Source organism: Zootoca vivipara, chromosome 6 (genome assembly GCF_963506605.1).
Source record: "Zootoca vivipara chromosome 6, rZooViv1.1, whole genome shotgun sequence".
In the NCBI taxonomy this organism is placed as follows: Eukaryota; Metazoa; Chordata; class Lepidosauria; order Squamata; family Lacertidae; genus Zootoca; species Zootoca vivipara.
The window spans coordinates 37087756-37115017 of record NC_083281.1 but is presented as its reverse complement, the minus strand read 5'-3'; the positions used below and the strand labels follow the sequence as shown (position 1 = coordinate 37115017).

General features: G+C 42.9%; 1 protein-coding gene across 2 annotated transcripts; it reads left to right on the top strand.

The window, feature by feature from the left end:
- Positions 1–919: 919 nt before the first annotated feature.
- Positions 920–27102, top strand: NIPAL3 (NIPA like domain containing 3). Of its 2 annotated transcripts, none has more exons than XM_035119587.2 (12): positions 920–1039; positions 3468–3735; positions 11067–11135; positions 11235–11406; positions 12302–12361; positions 14203–14324; positions 15664–15760; positions 17360–17495; positions 21516–21604; positions 22531–22594; positions 23649–23743; positions 25150–27102. In XM_035119587.2, the coding sequence occupies exons 2-12, from the start codon at positions 3643–3645 to the stop codon at positions 25347–25349; spliced, it is 1197 nt and encodes a 398-aa protein (XP_034975478.2). In that variant the 5' UTR covers positions 920–1039; positions 3468–3642; the 3' UTR covers positions 25350–27102. The 2 variants fall into 2 exon arrangements, with proteins under 2 accessions (XP_034975478.2, XP_034975477.2); XM_035119586.2 differs by having other exon boundaries at positions 14179–14324.
- Positions 27103–27262: the final 160 nt, after the last annotated feature.

Below are 27262 nucleotides of genomic sequence, written 5' to 3'. Positions count from 1 at the left end.
TTTATCACAGTGTGTAATAAAACTCATTTTACTTATTTAATTTCATAAGATGTATGTACGCCTTGTTTTTTATTAAAAAAATCCACACACTCAAATAAGTTTAACATTTCTGTTCACTGCAGTATCGTGCTACTGATGATGCTACTTGAACAAAGGAATTTCAAAGGGAGACTCAGATGTGAATGTGCTTGATGTTCACCTAGAAGTTCAGTTCCATTAATTTGGGTCTGAATAGAGGCATTGGTTTCCTCTCCCACTGTAGATGAATGAACCCAGCATTACCAATCCTAACTGAATATAGCTGTCAACTGCGAACACATCATCTCATGTCATGCCATAATGCATATTTTATTTTATTTCACCTGAAGCTTATGCCGCACAACACAATACTCATTTATTGTGCTTTGCTGCAGAAGACTAAACACGCATATACCATTCTATGGAAATTGTGACAAGTTTCTTAGTTGAGTTTTGCCTCATCAGGCTGGTTCCTCAAAAGTAATAATAGGAATAGGAATAATTTATTGGCCAAATATTGCATTTATGAATCACTTTCCACAAAAAAAGTCTCAAAGCTATTTACAAATATATAAAATACCAAATAGCTTGTCAGTGGTTTAAAACCAAACACGGTACATAAAATTAAAAAATAGAACAAAAGAATGTTTTGAGAAGTGATGTCTCCGAGTGGGGAGGCAAACGACATAAGGGTTGTTGTTGTTGTTCCCAACGGTGGCCACTAGGGGCCTCCTCACAAACAAGAACGTACAGTATTGCACACTTCAAGCAAGCTTAACCGGTCGCTTTAAGAATGCCGTATTACACAAGCCAATGGCTTGCCTGATCGGGATTTCCGGTGAGTATGAGTGGCAGTGTCCAGATCAAATAGGATGCTTGTCTTTTGAGGAGCGAAGCCCCGCCCTGCCTTCCAAGCGCTCCATCAGCTGCGGGGAAAGAAACATTCCGAGGGCTTTTGGTGCTCTGCTTTCTGGCTGCGAAGGCTAGATAACACATACACCCACCTCGGGACGAAGACAAGGTGAGTGTTTCGGGGTGCTTTTGTAAAGGGAAATGGGGTTTTGGCATGAATTTAGAAATGAATGCACTTGAAATAATTTGTTTTTCCTGGATGTTTGCAGTCTTACTTAATAATTCAGTTGTGCTTTCACTGTTAAATGCTACTATAAAAAACAAACAAACGAATGAATTTATAGATAATCAAAGTGCTCTTTCGTTTGTTTATTAGTAGCCTTCAAGCTTTTGATAAACGGAGAAGTTAAAATGTGACTTTTCATTAACCAGGAAGTAAGGGGGAGGAAAACTTGCTTTTAATTCCACCTGCTTATTCTCCCTCTTTTATTCCCTTTTATTCGGTCCTCTCTTTTTTCCTTTTTTTTTTAAATAGAAGTTTACATATCCTGAATGTTCACATAAAGGCCAATTCCACTGGGACAAACGATGTTAAGTCTATCACGGTGGAAAGCCATTCAGAGTGTCTTGTGGTGCCTTTTGAAAGACGAACTGATTGATTGTGGCTTTCATGAGCTGGAGGCCCAGCACGCTCACTTCATGCAGTGCATTAAGTGGTCAGTCCAGTAAGTGCGCAGGTATACATAATATATCTGCCATTAAATACAGGGCAGGGGGCAGGAGAAGGAAAATGTTGTATTTTTATGTAGACTGGGGCTAAAACGCCCAGCAGTGTAAAAGAGAACTGTGTGAGTTGCCATACTGCACAAAAATAAATACAGTACCAGACCCAGTCACAGGTAGGTTTATGAATAAATATAGAGCGCTATTAGTTAATCCCTGTGTTTCAAAAGTTTGGCACCAACTAGAATTGCATGCACACCATACATGTAAAGCCACTCCCCCCCCCCCCAAATCAAAATCCTGAGGACTGTAATTTGTTACAGGTGTTGGGAGTTGTAACTCTGTGAGCAGAAAACTATAGTTCCCAAGATTCTTGGGGTAGTAGGGGGTGGGATGTGCTTTAAAAAGCATACACAGCCCAGTTGGGCATTTAGTGTTGCTGATCCCATAAGTGTGGAACACTCTTCCAGCGAGCATCCTTAAGACGTTACTTGAATACTTTTTTACGCTGACAGGCCTGTTGGGTTGTTTAAACTTTTTAAAGATGTGCCTTTCACTTTCATGATTCTTCTGTATTTTTATGGTATTTTGTGCTTTTTGCACTTGTAAATTTTGTTGTACAATGCCCCTGATACTTTATATGAGGAGCAGCCCATAACTACCGTATGTTTAATAAATAAACAACACAGAATTGTTCTGAAAAGAGTTTGTGATACAGATCACTGTGATTAGCTTTCCCTGCACCCAATAACAGAAGAGTTGCTGTGAAAGTGGGGGCAGGAGAGAGGATTATATTTGGTATATTACTTAGTGTGTTATAGCTATCTGGATGTGAACTTGGATCAATGCCTAAATCAGTTATTTGCTCTACAGAGATTAGTGGACTTTACAATTCAGAACTGGGGATAGACTGTAGGCAAGGAATTCTGCCACGTTGGTGTTTCAAGTAGGGGAATCATATTGAGAAACCGGCTGCCAATTGCAAATAATAGACCAGTTGTAAGTCACCTTGGAACATTCCCTGTTTGCTGAATACAAGTACAGTAAAATAAACATGCTAAGTTAGATCACTCCCTAGGGCTTGTGGGAGGGATTTGTGGTTCTTCAGATATTGTTGGTACTCAAACTCCCATCACCCATTGTCATTGGCAATGTTGGCTGAGGCTGATGGGAGTTGGAGTACTAACAATATCTGAAGAACCACAGGTCTCCCCCCCCACCCCAGCCGGGCAGTAGGAATTTTTTTCTCTTCCTTCCACTATCTGCTCCACAAGGTATGGGGAACCCCGAACAAATTCGGAAGTGTGCGAAGGGGATGAAGAGGGAGGGAAATTTCCATTGCACGAGCAGAATGTCCTTACATGAACTGGACAGTGTTGTTGGGTGAAACCCATAGGAAGCTGCCTTATACCGAGTTGGACTATTATTGGAATTGGCTTGCCTTTAGATTTTTACCTGGGAATAAGCGTCACTGAAATCATCAGTGTTTGCTTCTGAAGATCATAAGAAACTGCCTTATTCTGAGTCTGACTGATGGTCTGTCTAGTTCAGTATGGTCCACACTGAGCAGCAACCGCTCTCCAGGGTTTTCAGACAGTGAATATTCCCAGTGCTGCCTTGAAGATGTTGGGGATTCAACCTGGGACCTTCTCCATCTATGCCGTTTCCTCAGGTGTGATATGTGCTGCTTCCACATACAGCTTCCAGCAGAGTCTCAAGGGGAGCCCTGTACAAAGTGCAGCATGGTTGTGGCTTCTATGCTCTCTTACCAGTGACCAGGAAACAGAAGCTTTTCAGAAACATCTGGTCATCAGTGTGTCTCTTTCTGGAGTAAACTTTGCCCTCCCCCCACTTATGTATTTTTTTATGTGTAGGAAGCAGAGCAACCAACGGACAGGATACCTGGTCCCACCCCATCATGGCTCCTCTGTAGTGGCAAAATGCTGAGGAGAAAGATGGATCCAGTTGTTCCCTGGTTGATTTAAAGCACTGCTGTAGTTATAACTAAGCAAGAAGCAAACTGGAAAAGGAATGCATAAGTAAACCAAAATGGAGAGAGCAAATGGCCCTGGTCTACAGCTCCAGCCGCTTGCAACATTGTCTGTACCACGGCTAGCTCATGAGGATTCCTTCTCTTACAAGGTAAAGTTATTTTCCATCCTAGATTATTATCAAGGTTGCTGCAGGACAAAGATGCAAGTAAAGAGACTTGTTTAGTTTAGTTTTGTCTTGTTTTGAAAGAAGTAATGGGTGCGAGTTGCTGGACATTTACAATGAAAGCCTTCTTACCCAGCCTCCAGTTTTCTCAAGGTTTTTGAGAAAGATCATAATAGTTATTAAAATATCTACCAAATAGTTTATTTATTCAATAACCCAAAGGTTTTCAGACTGGCAAACACACAAAAAAGTTTAACACCCTCACAGCTATTAATTTCAATTTCTATTCATTTAGTAAATGGATGTTTAATATTTAAAAGAGAGGAGGCTGAAAGGAAAGTCAGTGTGGAGGAAGCGAAAAAGATTCAGGTATCTTTTTTGGAGATGCCACCAATGGTATATGAGGCGTTCTGATAGAGTAATGCTCCAATTGTTATTAACCCAATTTGGTCCCCCTTTTTTTCTCTTTTATTGAAGGATGTCTTAATGCCATCATCATCGCAGAAGGTGTTTGTGGAGGCGATATATTAATTGAAAATGCCTAGTAAACCAGATTGGTAGCTGGGTTGCTGTTGAGGGTATATGGCGAGCCAACATGACAGTGATGACAGGATTGGAGTGATCATTCTGTGGTATTATGGCAGTGGACAAAGCTGTGTTTAACTTTTGAATAAATGTGTTGTTATAATAATAATGATACTGATAATAATTAATAACAAAAACAAGTAGGTAGCTGTGTTGGTCTGCCATCGAAACAAAATAAAAATAAAATAGAAAAATTCCTTCCAGTAGCACCTTAGAGACTAACTAAGTTTGTCATTGGTATGAGCTTTCGTGTGCATGTGTATCTGAAGAAGTGTGCATGCACACGAAAGCTCATACCAATGACACACCTAGTTGATCTCTAAGGTGCTACTGGAAGGATTTTTTTCTATTTTATTTTTATTTAATAATAAATAGTCAAACATGCAGGGGAAAAATACTTTGATTTATTACATATTTTCCCCATTGGAAGTGGTTAGAGTAATGTTTTCAGGACAGATAGACAAAAGAAAGTGCTTCTTCACATAGTGCATAGTTAAACCATGGAATTCATTTCCCTAAGAGGTAGAGATAGTCACCAACCTGGATGGCTTTAAAAGAGGATTAGCCTTCATGGAGGCAAAGGCGATCGGTAGCTACTAACCCTCTTGGCTATGTTCTGCTTCCACGATTGTAGGCAATATGCCTTTGTTTACCAGTTGCTGGAAACAGCAGGAGGGGAGAGTGTAGTTGTGCTCAGGTCTGCTTCTGGGCTTCCCATAGGCATCCTGTTGGCCACTGTGAGAACAGGACAAGCCTGCTGAGAGGTTTAGAAAGTTTGTAGTCATTTTACCGGTAATTGGTTTTAGTCTGTTTTGCTGCCGTTTTAACCATTTGTAAGGATTCTAGATAGGTTGGTCCTTTGACTTGACCGTCAGAGCTCTTAATTATGTTCCTCCTCTAAGTAGCTCAGAGTGACAAACAAACTTGTCTGCCGTTTTATAGGTTCCTCTTGTCCTCCAAGGGCAATCCAGGGAACTTCAAGGCCAAATGGGGATTTGAACCTGGGTCTCCCTCGACTTAGCTCAGCACTCTAAACCACTATACCACTTCAGTTCTTTCTGTGAAGGAGGTTCCTAAATTGGTCTCAGTTAAGCTGTGCTTTAAAAAATTTAATTTAGTGCTTTTAAAATGGTGTGGTGAATCCCTGCTTGGGGTTCGTTTCTGCTTTGGCACTGCTGCCTTGCATTCAAGAGCTGCCTGGAATTGAGCAGAAGGATCAGTGCTGGGAGGCAAGACGTTTCCTCTGCATTGACCTGCAAAATCAAGCTGGCTAAGAAACCAGCAGAATCTGCTATACTTATATTTATAGAAGCCAGAGTAAGTTGCTGCTTGGGCTGCTGCTGTTGTCATTCCATTCTTGGGTCTTAGGGGGAGGCCTTCAGGCCTGTTCATCAGCTCAGTTGATTAGTGTGGTTCTGATAATGCCAAGGTTTCAGGTTCAGTTCCCGTATGGGACAGCTGCATATTCCTCCATTGCAAGGTTTTGGACTAGATGATCCTCAGGGCCCCTTCCAAATCTATGATTCTATGTTCTATGCTGCGTCACAGTTTTGATGTGCAGTGCATAAAAATGGTGATGATGAATTCTTCATATTATGTTTTAATATCCCGCCTTTCTTCGAAGTTGGCAACTTCAAACACTTAAAAACATCATTATAAAAAGTTTCAGTACAGTATTTAAAAACTGAGATTTTGTGAAGAAAGCTCAACAACTTTGCCCAAAATAGCTCAACAACCTATGTAAATTTGGTCTGAGTACACACCATACATTTAAAACACACACACAAAAACCAGAGCTGTCCCCATAAGAAAGAAAGAAACCTGAGGGCCGTGACTTGTTAAGGGTGCTGCAATTTGTAGCTCTGTTGGGGTTAGTTCCCAGGATTTGGGGCGGGGAAAATCATGCATTTTTAAATGTGTGGTGTATACACAGCCTTAGATTCAATTTTTAAGGTCCTAAATGTAATAGTGTCTGATTTAGCATGTAACGTCTGAGTTGCTTTTTATCTTTTAGTTACACGCATAGCCCAAATAAATATACATAGGTTTTGTGTTTACACACATGGTGATATGCTTCCTAGGGATAGTCACATTTTTTTTAAAAAAAACCCGTAATCACATCTTTGAAAGAGCACACCTTGATGGGTATTGTATCCCTTCATTGTGTTACTAATTAACTTTTCTGAAACAATGCACAGGATTTTTCCCCCGTGGAGAAAAAAAACATCACAGAGAAATTTCTACCCGACATGACTGTTGGAGGGGTGGCTGTGACTTGGGGTGACATGAGAAGGGGGGGCATCTGAGCTTTCTGCCTGCTCCACAGTGTCCTAAGCCAGACAAAAGCACATGACAGTGTATGGATATTACCTTAATGTACTGTTGTTGTTTAGTCGTTTAGTCGTGTCCGACTCTTCGTGACCCCATGGACCATAGCACGCCAGGCACTCCTGTCTTGCACTGCCTCCCGTAGTTTGGTCAAACTCATGTTCGTAGCTTCGAGAACACTGTCCAACCATCTTGTCCTCTGTCGTCCCCTTCTCCTAGTGCCCTCAATCTTTCCCAACATCAGGGTCTTTTCGAAGGATTCTTCTCTTCTCATGAGGTGGCCAAAGTATTGGAGCCTCAGCTTCACGACCTGTCCTTCCAGGGAGCACTCAGGGCTGATTTCCTTAAGAATGGATAGGTTTGATCTTCTAGCAGTCCATGGGACTCTCAAGAGTCTCCTCCAGCACCATAATTCAAAAGCATCAATTCTTCGGCGATCAGCCTTCTTTATGGTCCAGCTCTCACTTCCATACATCACTACTGGGAAAACCATAGCTTTAACTATACGGACCTTTGTCGGCAAGGTGATGTCTCTGCTTTTTAAGATGCTGTCTAGGTTTGTCATTGCTTTTCTCCCAAGAAGCAGGCGTCTTTTAATTTCGTGACTGCTGTCACCATCTGCAGTGATCAAGGAGCCCAAGAAAGTAAAATCTCTCACTGCCTCCATTTCTTCCCCTTCTATTTGCCAGGAGGTGATGGGACCAGTGGCCATGATCTTGGTTTTTTTGATGTTGAGCTTCAGACCATATTTTGCGCTCTCCTCTTTCACCCTCATTAAAAGGTTCTTTAATTCCTCCTCACTTTCTGCCATCAAGGTTGTGTCATCTGCATATCTGAGGTTGTTGATATTTCTTCCGGAAATCTTAATTCCTGCTTGGGATTCATCTAGTCCAGCCTTTCGCATGATGAATTCTGCATATAAGTTAAATAAGCAGGGAGACAATATACAACCTTGTCGTACTCCTTTCCCAATTTTGAACCACTCAGTTGTTCCATATCCAGTCCTAACTGTAGCTTCTTGTCCCACATAGATATTTCTCAGGAGACAGATGAGGTGATCAGGCACTCCCATTTCTTTAAGAACTTGCCATAGTTTGCTGTGGTCGACACAGTCAAAGGCTTTTGCATAGTCAATGAAGCAGAAGTAGACGTTTTTCTGGAACTCTCTAGCTTTCTCCATAATCCAGCGCATGTTTGCTATTTGGTCTCTGGTTCCTCTGCCCTTTCGAAATCCAGCTTGCACTTCTGGGAGTTCTCGGTCCACATACTGCCTAAGCCTGCCTTGTAGAATTTTAAGCATAACCTTGCTAGCGTGTGAAATGAGCGCAATTGTGCGGTAGTTGGAGCATTCTTTGGCACTGCCCTTCTTTGGAATTGGGATGTAGACTGATCTTCTCCAATCCTCTGGCCATTGCTGAGTTTTCCAAACTTGCTGGCATATTGGGTGTAGCACCTTAACAGCATCATCTTTTAAAATTTTAAATAGTTCAGCTGGAATATCATCACTTCCACTGGCTTTGTTATTAGCAGTGCTTTCTAAGGCCCATTTGACTTCACTCTCCAAGATGTCTGGCTCAAGGTCAGCAACCACACTACCTGGGGTGTACGAGACCTCCATATCTTTCTGGTATAATTCCTCTGTGTATTCTTGCCACCTCTTCTTGATGTCTTCTGCTTCTGTTAGGTCCTTACCACTTTTGTCCTTGATTATGGTAATCTTTGTACGAAATGTTCCTTTCATATCTCCAATTTTCTTGAACAGATCTCTGGTTTTCCCCATTCTATTGTTTTCCTCTATTTCTTTGCATTGCTCATTTAAGAAGACCCTCTTATCTCTCCTTGCTGTTTTTTGGAAATCTGCATTCAGTTTCCTGTATCTTTCCCTATCTCCCTTGCATTTTGCTTGCCTCCTCTCCTCCGCTATTCGTAAGGCCTCGTTGGACAGCCATTTTGCCTTCTTGCATTTCCTTTTCCTTGGGATGGTTTTCGTTGCTGCCTCCTGTATAATGTTACGAGCCTCCATCCATAGTTCTTCAGGCACTCTGTCCACCAAATCTAAATCCTTAAACCTGTTCCTCACTTCCACTGTGTATTCATAAGGGATTTGATTCAGATTGTATCTTACTGGCCCAGTGGTTTTTCCTACTTTCTTCAGTTTAAGCTGGAATTTTGCTATAAGAAGCTGATGATCTGAGTTACAGTCAGCTCCAGGTCTTGTTTTTGCTGACTGTATAGAGCTTCTCCATCTTTGGCTGCAGAGAATATAATCAATCTGATTTCGATGCTGCCCATTTGGTGATATCCATGTGTAGAGTCGTCTCTTGTGTTGTTGGAAGAGAGTGTTTGTGATGACCAGCTTGTTCTCTTGACAGAACTCTATTAGCCTTTGCCCTGCTTCATTTTGAACTCCAAGGCCAAACTTGCCAGTTGTTCCTTTTATCTCTTGATTCCCTACTTTAGCATTCCAATCCCCTGTAATGAGAAGAACATCCTTCTTTGGTGTCATTTCTAGAAGGTGTTGTAGGTCTTCATAGAATTGGTCAATTTCACTTTCTTCAGCACCGGTAGTTGGTGCATAAACTTGGATTACTGTGATGTTAAAAGGTCTGCCTTGGATTCGTATCGAGATCATTCTGTCATTTTTGAGATTGCATCCCATTACAGCTTTTGCCACTCTTTTGTTGACTATACTACTGGCGGACAATACGAAGTAATTTAGCATTCCAGTGTTGCTTGCTCCTGTTCCCTGCAGTGCTGTCCAGTCTCTGGCTTAAGCCCCCCTTGTAAGAACATAAGAAGAGCCTGCTGGATCAGGCCAGTGGCCCTCCTAGTCCAGCATCCTGTTCTTAAAGTGGCCAGCTGAGTGCCTTTGGACTCTCCCCTCTGTTGTTTCTAGCAATTGGTAAGCAGAGGCTTGCTGCTGACAACAGTGGAGGTAGACCATATCCATCAGGGTTAGTAGCCCTTGATATCTTTCTCCATGATTATGTCTAATCCTTTTTGAAAGCCATCCAAGTTGGTGGCTACCTCTTGTGGGAATGAATTCCATAATGATACACTTTGTGAAGAAGCTGTACATTTCTTTTGTCCATCCTGAATCTTCCAATATGCAGCTTCATTTGATGTGTCCACGAGTTCTAGTATTAAAGGTATTAAAGGTACCCCTGACTGTTAGGTCCAGTCGCGGACGACTCTGGGGTTGCGCGCTCATCTTGCTCTATAGGCTGAGGGAGCCGGCGTTTGTCCTCACACAGCTTCCGGGTCGTGGCCAGCATGACTAAGCCGCTTCTGGCGAACCAGAGCAGCGCACGGAAACGCCGTTTACCTTCCCGCTGGAGCAGTACCTATTTATCTACTTGCACTTTACATGCTTTTGAACTGCTAGGTGCGCAAGAGCTGGGACCGAACAATGGGAGCTCACCCCCATCATGGGGATTCGAACTGCCAACCTTCCGATCAGCAAGCCCTAGGCTCTGTGGTTTATTAGACCACAGCTTTCACCATGCCACACCTAATTTTATACAGCTCTGTCATGTCTCCTCTTATTCGCCTTTCGTCCAAGCTACAAAGCCCCAAATGCTGCAACCTTTCTTACAGGGAAGTCGCTCCATCCCCTTAATCATTTTGGTTGCCCTGCTCTGAACCTTTTCCGACTATACAATATATCATTTTTGAGGCACCCGCTATGGAATACACTTGGTGTACACTGTTGAATTGTTTAACTGACTGAATTGTCAGGTCTTCAAAATAATTTCAAGTTAAAGGTTTGTATTAGTTTGAATAGAACATTTAAGCCATACTAAGGCTGCTGTCTGCTTAAAACAGCCTAATCCTGTGTATGTCTACTCAGAGGTAACTCCTATGGAGTCCAGTGGGGCTTACTCCCAGGTAAGGTGTATAGAACTTCAGCCTAACTGTGCAATCCTAAGATTGGCCCACAGGAAAACTGAAGGCAGTTCATTTGCCGTGTCCACCACCTTGCTGGACTCTGGCCCACATGATGGAAATGAGGAGTGCTCTTGTGCTTCTTTCCCTTTAGCCAATGAGAGGGAAATAAAAAGGTTTGAGCTAAATAAAAAGAAGGGAAAGGGATTGGGCTAAATGGCTCCAGGACTAGTGTAATTTATTGTCAGCTCAGGGGGAAAGGGATTGTGGGAAGGACTAGTAGGTAGGAGAGAACCTGTTGCTGTGATTGGTGGCTGAATTTGCTGCCCTTTGGCACAGTGTTGCGATGATGTTGTAAGCCACCTTAGCAGAATTTGAATTTGTTTGACTATTTGCATTGAAACTGCCCTGATGCTGCAGACTGATATCTACTTACATCACGGACATGGTCATGTCGACTCTGTATGTACAGGTGGGGTAGAAAGCTTAAGATCTGCATATTTCCTTTTCCCTTGCAGGAAAACCTGATTGGTGCCCTGCTGGCTATTTTTGGACACCTCGTTATCAGCATAGCACTCAACCTCCAGGTGAGCAGTGGGGGGAACAAAAGCAAAAGCAAAACCTCAGCAGCCAAAAAAAAAAATGCCACTGTGACTTCTTGCTGCCTTTCCCCCTTCTCTCTTTAGAAATACAGCCATATCCGGCTGGTGGGTTGCAAGGACCACCGGGCCTACTTCAAGACCAAGACATGGTGGTGTGGCCTGTTCCTGCTGTTCCTGGGGGAGCTGGGGGTCTTCTCTGCCTATGCCTTTGCGCCCCTTTCCCTGATTGTGCCCCTTGGTGCCGTGTCTGTTATAGGTAAACGTATCTTCACACAAATTTGTCTTATTTAAGAAGCTTATAGGGGAAGAGGAAGTGGGACACGGAAGGCAGAGTGTGGCTTTCTTCTTAAATATGTATACATACATATGTGTGTGACATTTCACAAGCCTCCAGCTTCACTTAATGTTTAATCCTTGCCATTTTTCTAGGTGCTCCAACTTATGGGTCTGTTTTTAGAACATTTTATTATATCAGAGGTAGGGAATCTTTTTGGCCTGGTGGGCCAGGGCGCAGCCCAATTTTGTCAGGTGGGTGGGGCACCCCACCTATCAATCTCCTGACATCATAATGATGTCAGGTGATTGCTTGCTTACTTGCTTGAAGGTGGTTTGTCTTGCCCACCTGCTGAAAATCCCCTGCGTGGTGTTTTCCAAGTGCTTGACAGCCAACTTGTTGCCAGGCATTTGGAAAGTGCAGTGCAAGGGGATTTGCCAGCCCAATACTCAAGCCTAGGGCAGACAAAGCTGCTTTCTGCAGGGACTGACTGTGGGGAAACTTGTTCGTGCAACCAATCCAACTGTGTCTCTGCCACATATGATGTCACATATGATGTCAGCTGTGGGATAGGTGGCCATCGTTTGGGGAGCACTGCGTTATGGGCCAAATTAGGATCCAAGTCATGCCAAATTTGTGTTATGGTTACTTTATCTATTTATATTATATTTGTTGTGTTTCTATTTTGTAGTTATATTTGTTTTATAGCTATCTATATATAGATAGAGTTCATATTTGTACTTATATGTATTCAGTTTGTTGGTGGTTTTGCAAGCTCCCTTTGGAAGGGTTTGCACCCTAAAAGGGAAGCTATATAAGTACTTTACTCTCCCTCGTGTTAGTAACATCCTTCACCTGTCATTATTTTCTCACTTAGCAAGTGCAATCATTGGAATCATATTCATTAAGGAAAAATGGAAGCCGAAAGATTTCTTGAGTAAGTTCTGGATTTTAAAATACCTTTTTAGCTCCACCGTAAAATGTGGCTTTCTGTTGCTGCTTTTCCTTTACTGCCTCCTCATTCTCTTCTGCATGTGTGTACAAGTTGATGAGAATTGGTTCCTGGCACTCAGTCCTGGAAGCTCCTGTTGTTCTTGCAAATTGCTTTTTTCTTCTTTCTTGCCTGCTAATTTGTTAGAAATGACCTTGTGAGGGCAGGGTAGCTTTTCATTGTTTCGGAGATGCAGAGCTTAAATTTGTGAGTGTTGCTAGCCCAGCTGCCTGCATATAGTAGTTCTGTGGCACATTGAGACCCTGAATAAGAGGAAAGGGGGGAGTTTGCAGGCACTTCTTTGCCTGGAGGTTTGTCTCCCTTCTGATCAGGGGCTGTGCACAATCTGGTGGAAGGGAGCCTGACTGGAGCCAGCTGCAGTAGCTAGGGTGGCACAACCTGGACAAGATGGGCATTGAAGATCATGTGGCCATTAAATAAAATAGCAATAAGTTACATTAAGGTGTCCCCTCCCCCTTTCCCCTTTTCAATTCTAATTAAACTGGGTGTATGTTTAAGGTGCATGATGAAAAGCTAGGTCTCTGTGTAGGCAGAGGCTTAGAGGAGGCAGAAGGGCAGGCAAGGGGGCACTTAGAGCATCTAGTGGGTTCTGTGCCAGCCCAAAGCAGTAAAGCAAATTCAGTCAATGAATACTGCTGGCCAGCCTTACAGGAGGAGGAAGAGACAGGAATATATAAAACTGGACATAAGCATTTTTTGCATAACAGGTTCTGAGCAGGATCAGATTGAGAAGTGAGAATGTCAGGCACTGCTGGCAGTATTCTTAAATGTTCAGAACCATTCTTATCTAGCTTATTTATATATATCTCTATTCCTCTCTTTCTATCACTCTCTATATGTATGAAATTGCTATTTATGACTCTGCATCTATGACTACTAGAGAGACTTGGCATGAATTTTCTTCAGAGTTTTGCGCACCGCTACAGGAACCAAAACAGTTTAGCTTTATTTTACTCTGGATTTCGCAGAATTTTAGCATTTTTATGCCAAATAGCACCGTACCCGCAAAAGACTGAGTAGTCTATATACCAATAGCAATCAATAGATCTCAAAGTGGTTTGCATTTAATAAAATCCAAGTGCCTAGGTATACAATAAACACTATCTCAACCGTTCTTAAGTAAGAAGAAAATCAAAGTATATAGATTTTTGCTGTTTTGTATTTATCACAATAATCATATCCATATAAAATTCAAGAAATAGAAAAATGTGAGTGCACATATATATAAATGTCAGAATTTCTATGCAAAGCAAACTCTCAATATCCATATATCTTAATTATAATCGTAGTTGTTATAAAATTGTTATAAAATTCTGAAAATGTGTGTGTGTGTGTGCAGTTGTTAAACAAAAATCAAGCTTTCAATAATATTCAACCATCCTCACAATCTCATGCTCACTCCCTTACAAACAGCCATTACACATTTATTTATTTCAACCATTTACTGTATATATCTTGTATTTTTATCTTGTGAACTGCCCTGATGTAGTATATAAATCTACCGTAAATAATAGTAATAATAATAATAATAATAATAATAATAATACCATTTAAAGCCAGATTTTTCTTTCATAAATCCCTTCCACACACCAGCCAGTAATAATCAAGCTCACCAGTCATCAATAACATGGACTAGTCCATGACTCCTCCCATTGTCCTTGTCTTGTGTATGTCATCCAAACAGCCACAGGCCTCTGAACTAACCCACTAACACAGCTTCTCCTCCCCTCCTCCTGCCAAAGGGCGCTATGTTTTGTCCTTCATAGGCTGTGGCTTGGCTGTTGTCGGGACATACCTGCTGATAACCTTCGGGCCTAACAGTCATGAGACCATGACAGGAGAGAACATCACTAAGCACTTGGTCAGCTGGCCATTTCTCTTGTATATGGTAAGGAGGCCAGTCTTGCAGTGATACTACGGTATCTGGGGTGCTTTGCAAGAATCCAAGAATCTGCTTGCCTGGCTTGGGGTTTTAAAGGAAAACGTTGCCCATGGGCTTTTTTTTTTACAGGAAAACCCATGCAGGTTTGGATATAGAAAAGGGTGTATGGGTCTCCTTACAGCTGCCCCCACTTTCTGAAACTGGCATCCTTAATTTTTGGAGAACCAAAGACCCTTTACTGGCTTTACTGGCAATGACTTGAAAGATTTTATTTCCCTAGGTTTTTATCCTACACTAGCAAGCTGTCTCTGAGCTAAGGCCCAAAGGGTGTGTTATCCCAACCCCTTCCATTCCATTTTCACAGCTGGAACATCATAAGACGGTAGGGTGGGATAGCCCATGGGGTTCCCTCCAGATACTGTTGGGCATCAACTTCCACCAGCCCCTACCAACATGGCCACTGGTCAGGAGTTCTGGGAGTTGTAATCTAGCAATATTTGGAAAGCGTTCCACATTGGCGGCTACTTAAGGAATGTGGGTTGAGGTGGGTACAGAGATCCCCTGCAACAGTGTAGAGGAGGGTGGAAAGAATAGTATATTGGGACTGGATGCTGGAGAGAAATGGCGGGTGGCTTTGTTGCTGTCCTAGATGAATGAAGAGCTCCATCATGCCCGGCTTGTGAGCTTCTCATTGTTGCTTGAAACAGGATGCCAGGCCAGATGAAACTTGGCTCTGGTCCATCAGGGCTCCCTTTACATTCATAAAGACTGAAAATGGCAGAGCTTGTGCCTGGGGAAGAGGCAAATCCCAAGGAGGGCATAGTCACATTGCATAAGGCTACCACCACCTTACTAAAGAGAAGCAGGTCTGAGGTCTGGTTGGATGGGTGACCAACTGGGAAGCACATGTAAATGGAAAGGAAACGCATACCTTTGTGCTATGTAAAACACTGTAACTTTTTATGTGCATGCACACTTCAGATACCAACCCCTTTGGTATCTGAAGAAGCGTGCGTGCACACGAAAGCTTATACCAAGAGCAAACTTAGTTGGTCTCTAAGGTGTTACTGGACAATTTAATTATATATATATATACAGTAGACTGCGTCAGACCAACACAGCCACCTACCTGTTTCTATGTGCCATCAGGGTAGGATGGAAATTGCAGGGGGAAAACAAAATTCCCAGGTTGCTGCGAAATGAAGCAGCTGTTGCCCATTCTTTTTCCACTTCCCAAATGGAGTCGCCTCTCCCAATTCTTACAAAACTAAAGTGTGTGTTGACTTGTTTGTTTTTAAAGCCCGTGTTTATTTCGGCATGGTCTTTTTCTTCTTCTTTCTCTTAGCTGGTAGAGATCATCATTTTCTGCCTGCTGTTGTATTTCTACAAAGAGAGGAAAGCTAACTATATTGTGGTGATTCTGCTGTTGGCAGCACTCCTGGGTAAGCTTCACACATGCACTATGTTCACACAACATTTGAAGTTTCAAGCACTTGGCTTAATTTTCCAACCACTGTGTATGTTGAGTCAGAGTAGGGCTGTGGTTAGTTGGCTGCCTAGCTTGTTTGTCAAAACTTTTATACCACCCTTCTTCCTAATGGGTCCCAGGGTAAGGTATACATATTACCAAAAACAAAACAATGCCTGCTGCCCACATCAGAATTGAAATTCATGAATTATGAAAGCAGCATAGTTCTGTGTATTTTTATTCCAGTATCTCTGCTGTTGTAAAGCAAACAAACAAAAAACAGCCTTTGTTTGTTTGTTTGATTGATTGATTGATTGATTGATTGGAGACCCTTATTCCCCCCCCCCAATAGCTACAATTGTCAGAGCTGCTTTCACAGTGTTCTTTTTGGTGAACTCTGGGAATTGTAGTTCTGTGAGGGAAATAATGTAGAGGTCTCTTAAACAACTCTCAGCACCCTTAACAAACTACACTTCCCAGAATTCTCTGGGGGAAGTCATGCCAGTTTAAAGTGGTGTGGTACTACTTTAAATGCATAGTGCAGATGGGACTGTAGTCAAATGATGTAATTTGCTCTCACAAGAGATAGGGATAGCCACCAACTTTAATAGCTTTAAAAGAGGACTAGACTCATTCACAGAGGACAAGGACTATGTTTGACCTCTACTGCCAGAGGCCTTATGCCTCTGAATACCAGTTGCTGGGAATGGCAAGTGGGGAGAGTGCAGTTGTGCTCAGGTCCTGCTTGCAGGCTTCCCAAGAGGGTAAAAGGACCCCTGGAGGGTTAAGTCCAGTCAAAGGCAACTGTGGAGTTGCGGCGCTCATCTCGCTTTCAGGCCGAGGGAGCCGGTGTTTGTCCACAGACAGCTTTCCAGGTCATGTGGCCAGCATAACTAATCCGCTTCTGGCGCAACAGAACACTGTGACAGAAGCCAAAGTGTTTACCTTCCCATCACAGTGGTACCTATTTATCTGCTTGCACTGGTGTGCTTTCAAACTGCTAGGTTGGCAGGAGCTGGGACAGAGCAACAGGAGCTCACTCTGTCGTGCTGCCAACCTTCTGATCAGCAAGTTCAAGAGCAGGGGTCGGCAACCTAAGGCCCATGGGCCACAAGCGGCCCACAGGGGTTGTTTAACCAGCCCATGAGCCACCCCCGAACTGAGCCACCCGCTCAGTGAGTCCCCACGTGCTGCACTAAACCAGCATGGCACGGTGACTCGCTTCCACAGTGCCAGAAATCACGTCTGCGCAGATGCAGATGCCGGAAATCGTGGGCTCTAGCAATCCAGCCCACGGAGGGATCTCCGCTGGAGTGAACCGGCCCAGGCAAGGTAAACCTTGCCGACCCCTGCTCAAGAGGCTCTGTGGTTTAGACCACCCACATCCCTCTGGCTGGCCACTGTAAGAACAGGATGCTGGCCTAGATAGGCCACTGGCCTCATCCAGCAGGGCTCTAATGTTCCCATTGGTGGGACTTGTGGAACTCCTTACCGTTGGACTTTTTGCTTCCTGTGACTGTCATTTTCCTTGTTCTCTAGTGATGGGAGGGTTGTTGTCTTAAATATGTTTTAGGTTCAATGACAGTCATCACGGTGAAGGCAGTGGCAGGCATGGTGGTGGTTTCAATACGAGGGAACCTCCAGCTGGGCTACCCCATTTTCTACATCATGGTGGTTTGCATGGTGGCAACAGCATCCTTTCAGGCAACGTAAGTGGCTCAGAGCTTCCTTCCTCTCCCTTTTTCTAAGAGCAACCTTATTTTCCAGCTGTAGTGTACAACTGAATGTCAGCATAATTGAAATTTAATTAAAATGAATAATACATTAAAGAGCAGCCCCGGGGGGGAAAGCTAGGTAATTGTATTGTTCATTGTTATTACTGGCAGTGGGCCTTTTAGTAGATGTTAGCTGTTTTTCCTCTTCTGCAAAGTACCTTGTGACATTTTAAGAATACATTTGAGTAACGCCTTCCCGTTGCTTACAGTCAATGTGCTGCAGTGCAGAAAAATTGCCCTTTTGGGTCAGGCCAAACAACCATCCATTCTGACACTCTGGCTGCCGAGAGTGACCAACTAGACAGCCAACCTGTGTCATCGTTTCTTAGCATCTGGTGATCGTAAGATATTCTGCCCCAGGTCGTGGAGGTTTTGTTCTTAGCTACCAAGGCATAGATAGCTAATTTTTAGCTTACCAAGCCTGATCTCTCTCTGTCTGTTAAGAAAAGAAAAAGCATTTGAGGATGGGTTAGTGCAGATTGAAGGGGAAAGCAATCAAGGGGGAAAACTATAGAGCAGCGTTGGGGAGTCTTTAGCCCTCCAGGTGTTGGACTCCAACTCCCATCAGCCCCAGCCAGCATTGTCAGTGTTCAGGGATGATGGGAGCTGTAGTCTAGCAACATCTGAAGAGCCACGCATTCCTCAAACCCTGATATAGAAGGAAAACTTTATAGGCTAGTAAGCTGGAGGTAAAGTGTGCCAGAGAAAGAGGAAGAGGAAGAGGAAGAGGAAGAGGAAGAAGAAGAAGAAGAAGAAGAAGAAGAAGAAGAAGAAGAAATTTTAATTTTTGTTATTATTACCCACCCTTCATTCTGTAGCTGATGTGGAATAGTTCATAAAGTTTTCATATGTATACAGTGTCTGCTTTAATGGAGAATAAAAGGAATCAATGACTGTTATGATTAGGTCAGTCTCTTGAGATGTACGTAAAAGTAAAATATTATGCTGGACACCTAACCATAGAAACCTGGATTCAAATCCCCACTCGGCTGTACAACAACAACAACAACAACACCGTTTATTGTGAGGACCATGCCTGTACACAAATATCAACACAACAATAATTAAAAATGTTAAAATTCATTACATACTATCCCAACAAAACCTTCATCCCACAAAACAGAAAGAGAAGGAAAACAGGCGACGAGTTAAACAGACGATGAAGGGGTCTTTACTTTATCATCCATAAATCTTTCCCTGGCTTTCATGGCCTTCATCACAAAGACCGTTACCACATGGGTAATTCGTGGGTTAGCATCAACTAACAAAAATTTTACTCTATCTTCAAGATTGATTATAGAGTTGGGTATAGTTTGCAGCAAGCATCGCGTCTCTAAAGCCCGAGTAAATGGGGCAATAGAGGAGGTAATGTATAAGATCCTCTTTAATTTTCATGAAGCAAGAGCATAAACGGTGTTCTGCTGGGATTTTTGTAAATCTACCGGTCAGGAATGCAGTTGGCAATGTTTGAAACTGGGCCATTGTGAAAGCTCTCCGAAGGGTGGGATCAGTGATATCCACCAGGTAGTTGGCACAGATTTTGACTGCCTTTACTCGGGGGAACCAGTAGGAAAACCCATAATTTTTTATCTTTGTGGTGTCTAAAAAGGCGTCTTTTTCAAAGATCCATTCCCGAACTTTATCAGGGCTCCACAATTTGAGAGTATTAAACTCGGGTAGATTGTATCTGGATACAATATCTAATAGGTTTTGACGCCAAGTAGTATTATGTTGTAAAGATACAAAGGCTTGTTTAGCCAATAAGGTGTTTGAGGCATCTGCGAGGTTGATGAAAAAACGCAGAAATCTTAAGTGGGCCCTAGCAGACACAGAAGGTAATCCTACTTCCACTCTTAAGAAGGCTGCCGGAGTACCCTGAGGGAGGCCTAGAATTCTTCTGAGATAAAGATTTTGGAAGATTTCAAGCCGTTCTAGCAGCTTCTGATTCCATCCCCAGAGTTCTACCCCATCTGGGGAATCACTTTTCCAACAAAAGCTTTTAGTGCCAGGATCACCAGTTGCCCTCCCCTCGTATAAAAAAAGCTGAGCAGAGCACCGATTGTCCTACGTGTTAGAAGGGTTACAGCCTTGAAGTGGGCAAGCCAGCTAGATGTAGCTTGGAAAGTGATACCAAGATATTTTAAAAAAGGACACTGTTCAATTATGTGTTCATCTAAAGACCATCTAAATGTGTGGCGAGCTCTAGTAAACACCACAAATTTTGTTTTGTCATAGTTTATCTTTAGAGAGTTTTGGGAACAATAAGTTGTGAGCCCCTCCAGCATGCTGTGTAGACCCCTTCGAGTAAGTGCCATGACAGCCATGTCATCAGCATATAGCAATATATTCAGGTGTTTGCCTTCCAGGGCAGGAGCTGATGACTTGTACTTCGCCATATGTCGAACAATGTCATTTATATAAAAATTAAAGAGGAACGGCGCTAACAAGCAACCCTGTTTAACCCCTTTCCCCAGTGGCATTGGGTCAGAATAGTTGCCTGACATCCCAGTTCTGATTTTAACTGTGGTGTCTGTATGCAACTCTCTTAAGTATTTTGAGAAGCCGTCTATCAATATCTGTTTCATATAGTTTTTGCCATAATTTGTCCCTACAGATTGAATCAAAAGCAGATGTAAGATCTACAAAAGCCACAAAACGTTTGCTCTTATGTACCTTTGTATACTTATCTATCATTGTCTGTAATACCATACAATGACCTGTTGTGCTATGGCCCTTTCTGAACCCTGCCTGTTCCGGATTAAACAAGTTAGAGTGGTCAGCCCAGTCAACCAATTTATTTAGCAGGTAACGAGTATAAAGTTTATACGCGATGTCCAGGAGACTTATGGGGCGATAGTTTGACGGGTCTTGGGGGGTCTCCCTTCCTATAGATGGGGGCTACCAGACTCAGTTTCCAGTTTTCTGGGATTTTGCATGTATCATTTATTACCGTAAAAAGGTGGGCCAAAATAGCGGCCCACCACTGGGCATTTAGTTTAAACACCTCCGGAGGAATCATATCGTCACCGGGAGCTTTGCCATTCTTGAGTGTTTTAATTAGCTGTAAACATTCTGATTTGGTAACAGGATCCCAGCCCATTAATAGATTGTTTTTAAGAGGAGGAAACTGGCTCGGTTTAACAATGTTTGGAGCTGTAAAATGCCCTGGGTGATTATCTGAACCTAATGTAAATTACAGGATATTGGGGGGAGGGGTTAAGCACATGTCTTCCACTCTGAGCTCCTTGGCGGGTGGTGGTGCAAACATGCAATAACAAATGGAGACGTGGTGATGACCACTGGTTTAGATAGTTTTTTAAAAAGAAATTGGATAGAAGAATGCAATATAATGCAATATAAAATTATATTGATGGCTGTTTTAGCCGTGGCTGATAAATGGAACCTCCAACTTCAGAGGCAGTATACCTCTGTATACTAGTTGCTAGGGGATATGTGGCAGAAGAGGACCCAGGTGGCGCTGTGGTTAAACCACTGAGCCTAGGGCTTGCTGATCAGAAGGTCGGCAGTTCGAATCCCTGTGACAGGGTGAGCTCCCGTTGCTTGGTCCCAGCTCCTGCCAACCTAGCAGTTTGAAAGCACGTCAAAATGCAAGTAGATAAATAGGTACCACTCCAAGCGGGAAGGTAAACAGCGTTTCCATGTGCTGCTCTGGTTCGCCAGAAGTGGCTTTGTCATGCTGGCCACATGACCTGGAAGCTATACGCCGGCTCCCTCGGCCAATAATGCGAGATGAGCGCGCAACCCCAGAGTCGGTCACGACTGGACCTAATGGTCAGGGGTCCCTTTACCTTTATGTGGCAGAAGAGGGCTCTTACCTATCAGTCTGACCCCCTGTTTTTGTTATATTTAAATACTTAATGTTTTTAGCAACACACTCCTTAAATTGATAGATTGCATGACTGTTTAATTCTTAATTCTACTTCTTGATCGTAGGTTTTTAACACAAGCAACACAGCTGTACGATGCATCACAGATTGCCAGCATAGGATACATCTTGTCCACTGCAACAGCAATTACTGCAGGTAAAAGAAATAAGGAAAAATAACCTAAAATGGTGACTGGAGCAGGTCAACAAATTTCTGTGCCCTGAGATGGGCTCCTAAGAAAATAATGGCTGATGGGAGTTGCCGTTCAAAACATCTGGAGGGCACCAGATTGGCAAAGGCTGGATTACAGCATAGCATAGTTTCACTGGGAAGGGCCATAGCTCAATGTGTAGAGCATGCAGAAGGTCCAAATTCAATCCCCAGCATCTACAGGTAGGGCTGAGAGAGACCCCGTTGAAGCCCTGGAGATCTGCTGCCAGTGAGTGCAAACAGTACTGAGCCAGATGGATCCACATGTCTGACTCTATATAAAAAAATTCCTTCAGTAGCACCTTAAAGACCAACTAAGTTTATATTTTGGTATGAGCTTTCGTGTGCATGCACACTTCTGGTGTATCTGAAGAAGTGTGCATGCACACGAAAGCTCATACCAAAATATAAACTTAGTTGGTCTTTAAGGTGCTACTGAAGGAATTTTTTTATTCTGTATATAAGGCAGCTTCCTATGTTCCATTTAGATTCATGCCCAGAGTGTAGTTTGCATTCAGAAGCTCATTCTTGGAAAGAGATCATGTTTTATGTGACACATTCAGTATACTTTCTGAAAACAAGCCGAGGATCTCCATCTCAAAGAACGTATTCTAAAGTTTGCCAGTAGTGAAGGAAAGGGATAAACAAGGGTAATAAGGGATGACTGTACCAGATGGCAGGAGTGAAGGTTTAACTCTGCTTTTGGCCAACTCTTGCCCTCCAGGTCTTTTGAACTACAACTCCCAGCTGCTTCCCATGCGTAATATAAAATGAAATAACAGATGATTAGCTTTTTTCTAGCAATTGGCAACAAATTTGTGTTTGAAGATGCTGTATGTCATGTTTCCATTTCCCCCTGCCTCCTGGGTCAGGTGCAACCTTCTACATGGACTTCATTGGAGAAGACATACTTCATATATGCATGTTTGCCTTGGGGTAAGTTTACAGTATTGATTTAGGGGTAGTGCAGTGTGCTATTATTTTGGGAACTTTTGCTTCATCATTGCATTTTACATAATCTGGGCGGGGCAGATGGGAATTCCCAATTCTTAGCACCCCAAAGCCTTAGTAGCTGCCTTAGTCCAGACTTTGCTGTCCTGGTGCCCTCCAGATGTTTTGGACTACAACTCCCATGAGCCCCAGCTATCACACATGTTATGTGGCATTATTAAAGACCAGCAGGTTGCCAGTTCTCACGATCCAGAGAGAGTTTTCTTTATGAGCAGTCTCTCTCACCCTCTCAAGGCAGAAGGGACTTCCCTTTCTCTCTATTACCTCCTGACCCAAACCGTTCTGTCCCATCTTGGCAGATGTTATAAGCCAAGAAAGGCAGGCAAGCAGGTGTCAAGCCACATTTCTCCTTGCACTTTGTCTCCATCCTGGGCAGGCCTTGGCATTTAAGCTAATCATAAAAGAAAACCTGAGTATATGGTGCTCTGGGCTCCTTTCACTAGTTTTGCCGTAGACAAAGTGGTGTCCAAGTTGCTGTGTATACAAGCAATTTTATGGTGGTGGTGGTTAAGATTTTTATTTTTATTTTTACCCCACCCATTCTCCCAAAGTTGCCCAGGGCCGCAAACAATAAAGTAGTAATACAATTTAAAATAAAGTGAAAACATTTTAATATATCAAGATCGAAAAACGTTTAAAAACAGTAACATAAAGCCAATTATTGCAAGGTTTCATCCTCAAAGCAGGCTGCAGAATTACGATCTCGTTGCAGGGACTCATTTTATTTTAGTGCAGTCTACAAATAGCGCTTGCATAGCACAATGTTACACCAGTGAGCTCTTTTCTAGAACTGTTTACAGTATTGCTTTGCCTCATGAACTGCATTGGTCAGTAGGAAAACAGCTTTTTCAGCCTTTTTAAGAAATAACCGGCTAACATGAGATCAAGTTGTTGTTTAAATTCCTTTGCTGTCAGCTTCTTTGCTCCTTCTGTTATTTCACAAAGCAATTGTATTCTCTTATTCCCCCCACCCACCCAGGTGCCTCATTGCATTTTTAGGCGTCTTCTTGATCACTAGAAACAAGAGGAAATCAATCTTTTTCGAACCGTACATCTCCATGGATGCTATGCCAAGTAAGGCAAAAAAAAAAATCCTTTCTTTTCATGAGCAAGTTAATAGTGACACGTTTTTTAAAATGTCATCTGCCTGTCTGGCCCCATATTTAAAGCAGTATTCTATCACTTTCAACAGCCATGGCTTCCCTTCAAAAATCCCCAGAACTGGTTTTATTGGGTCTGTTTTTTGGACAATTATCAATCAATCATTTTACTTGTATGCCGCCTTTCCAAAGTTAAAGTTATGCTTGAGTCGGCTTACAACATATTTAAAAATTGCGTAACTACAAACATAACAAAAGTAGTCAAACAATATGCAAAACATCAAAAAGAACACAACCAGATTGAACAATTTCCACATAAATCATACGATCAAAAATAAAGATGCAAAAAAATAACAGCAGCAACAGCAACGGCCCCCAAACAATACCCTCTCCCCCAAATAATACCCCAGTCCAATATTCTATTCAGCAGCCTCAGCTTTTGTAGCTGGAGTCAGCCAGCCAGCCAGCCAGCAGAGCCTTGTGCCCTCTCTCTCCTAGTGGTGTCCCTCTTGGTGGTGGCTAAGCCATCCAATTTGCCTTGAATAGGTCTGAGTAACCTGTGGTTCTCCATTTGCTGTGGACTCTAACTCCCATCAGCCCCACCAGCATGGCCAGGGATGATGGGAGTTGGAGTCCAACATCATCTTGGCTGGCCGAAGCTCAGCCACCCCTGGCCTAGGAAGAGAGTTTTCAGTTGTTTGTGGTCTTGACATTTAGCATTACTTATTAAGTAACAACTTACAATAAACATTGCTTAAGGAGAGAAATATCTGCTTATTTTAATTCTTTCACAATTCTTTACAAGTCCTTTGCCAACTGCCTCTGACACTTCTATGTGTTTTGAATCAAAGTTTCCTCCTTAACCTCTCTGGTGTGCCTTGACATAAGTAACAGCCATAGAATGATTATGGAGACACTTATAGGGAGTTGCCTCGTGTAAATCAGGGGTTGAGAAGCTTTGGCCCTTCAGATGTTACCAAACTCCATCTCCCATCATCCCCAGCCACTATGGCCAAAAATCAATGGATGGTTGGGAATTCTAGCCCAACAATATCTGGAGGGTCACAGGTTCCCCAACCCTTCCATAAATGAAGCCCTTTATTTATTATTTAGTGTCTTATTATGCAAAAGATCCCAAGTTCAATTCCTGTCAGTTGCCAAGTGAAAAGGACCTTGGGTGGTAAGGCTGGGAAAGATGGCGGCCTGAGGCCCTGGACAACCGCTGCTGGTCAGAGGATGTAGCACTAGGCTTGACAGATCAGTGTTCTGATTTAATATAAACCAGCTTTGTATGATTAAGTACATAAGTGGGAAAGAAAGCAGTTTATAGTCCCTCACCCCCCCAAATGATGTATTTTTCCCTCCCCTTCTTGTCTGTAGGCATGCAGAATTTGCATGACAACGGAACGGCAGTTCAGCCTGAGCTCAAAACGTCATTTTCCTATGGTGCCCTGGAGAACAACGACGCCATCTCTGAGATCTACGCACCTGCTACGTTGCCGATAGTGCAGGAGGAACATGGTTCGAGGGGGTCATCTGTGCCTCCCTACCGGGTCATGGAGCATAACAAAGGGGAGTGAAAGCCCTTGTAAGGGACTGGCATAATGCCTCCAAGTGTGGTCCTCTTATTTATTCATCCCTTCTTCTTTTTAAGCACCGCTAAGTCAGAAAAAAAGTCGGTTTATTTATGGATTAAGTGTGTATGGAATGACAACTTTAAAGACTGAACTGTGTTAAGAGTCCCCTACCCATGTAATATGAAAGCTAAGTTGATTGTTGCAGGACACAAGCAGCTGTATCGGCCTCACTAAGCTAAACTGTGACAGGATGTATAGCTATGTCAAAAGGAACTCAGAGGATATTCTGATGGCTGTAATATTGCTGGTCAAACAGCAGGAACTAAAGGGTGAGTTTAGACTCTGTTTTCCTGATAAAATTCCCTTTATGATGACATAACACGACTCAGTATGTGGGTTGTACGGGTCTCAAGCAGAGCTTTGGGTTCATGTGCCTCTTCCCCACCGCATATGGATGGTTGTATCCAACTTAAGTTTTACTCGGCATGGACTCCCTGAACTTAATAGACCAAAGTTTTCCATTTATTTCAGTTCCTCTGCTTTGAGTATCACTAGCATTGGATACAACCCAGGATATTTTTAATATGAATCAAAGCTTACACATGTCAATTTTTGTTTTAATTAGACCTGCTCATGTTACCTTCCTGCTGCCTTGTACCTTAAGGAGAAAACTAGCCAAACATTTGTAGATGTCAGATAAGATCGAGAGCCCCAACGACAACAGCCCACAGACACACAGCGTGCAACTGGCTTTCTGCCATTTATCTTGCAAGACAGCAATTTAGACCTTCCCTACAAATGTGTCATTTCAGTTGTGTCGATTCATATTGTGGGTCAGAGATTGCTCCCCTTGTGGGGGGGGGGGCTCATTCCTGCCAACAAAAAAGTTAGCTCAGCGGGGAGTGGGCTGGGATGGAAACTTGCTCATTGTGTTGCTATTGTGTACTGTACGTGGTTTGTTTGCTTTTTTATTATTTGCAGAAAGTATTTACATGGGGCTTTATTCCAAAAAGGCAGAAATAAAATCTAAGTAACTCCCCTCCTTCCCCCCCTCCCGGTCCAAGTTACAGGTTGCTGTTGCTTTCTGGACCCTTCATACATCAGAGTTCCATGGCCCTGATCCAGAAAATGAATGGGTTAAGTTAATCGCCACCTTAAAGTGTTATGAAAGTGGATTTGTGTGTGAGTGCGTGTATGAATCACTTTGAATAAATTTGCAGAAACTCCAGGACACCACACTAACTTGGCAGCAGTTAATTCTAGATCCAGGAATGGAGTACCTGTGGTCCTCCAGATGTTGATAGACTTGAACATCAGCCTCAACCAGTGTGACCAGAGATGAGGTGAGTTTTAGTCCAGCAACATCTGGAGGGCCACAGGTTCTTGACTGCTGTTCTAATTCAAGATGGGGCCTTATTAGTGATCCTTTTTGTTCTCTCCATCTTTGGCTGCAGGCTTATTCATGATAACTCCCCACCCCATTGTTCATCACCTGAGCTGGGATATAGCATACAACTTCCACTGATTTTAGCCTTGGAAGAGATGTATGCTGTGAATCACTGACTTTCTGGTTGACTGTTTCCGTTGCTTATACCATAATGCTGCCTTTTAGGTTTTTGTCTGTCAACTCTGGGTCTTTTTGTGATAGGAATGCATCCCCCCGGTGCCGGAGCATGAAGCTCCGCCACTGCAGAGGAGTAAAGCAGAATGACTTAGATCAGTGGTTCCCAACAGGTGGTCCGGGGACCCCCAGGGGTCCACGAGCTATGCCAGAGGGGTCCGCAAGATGCTATTAGAATAAAAAATATATTAAATATATTTCGTATTGTCAGAGGGCCTGATGTGGCTACTCTAGAGTAACGACTCCAGCATAGTCTTTTTAGGCTTTTATTAAGTGCTGATTATTTACAGTGGTC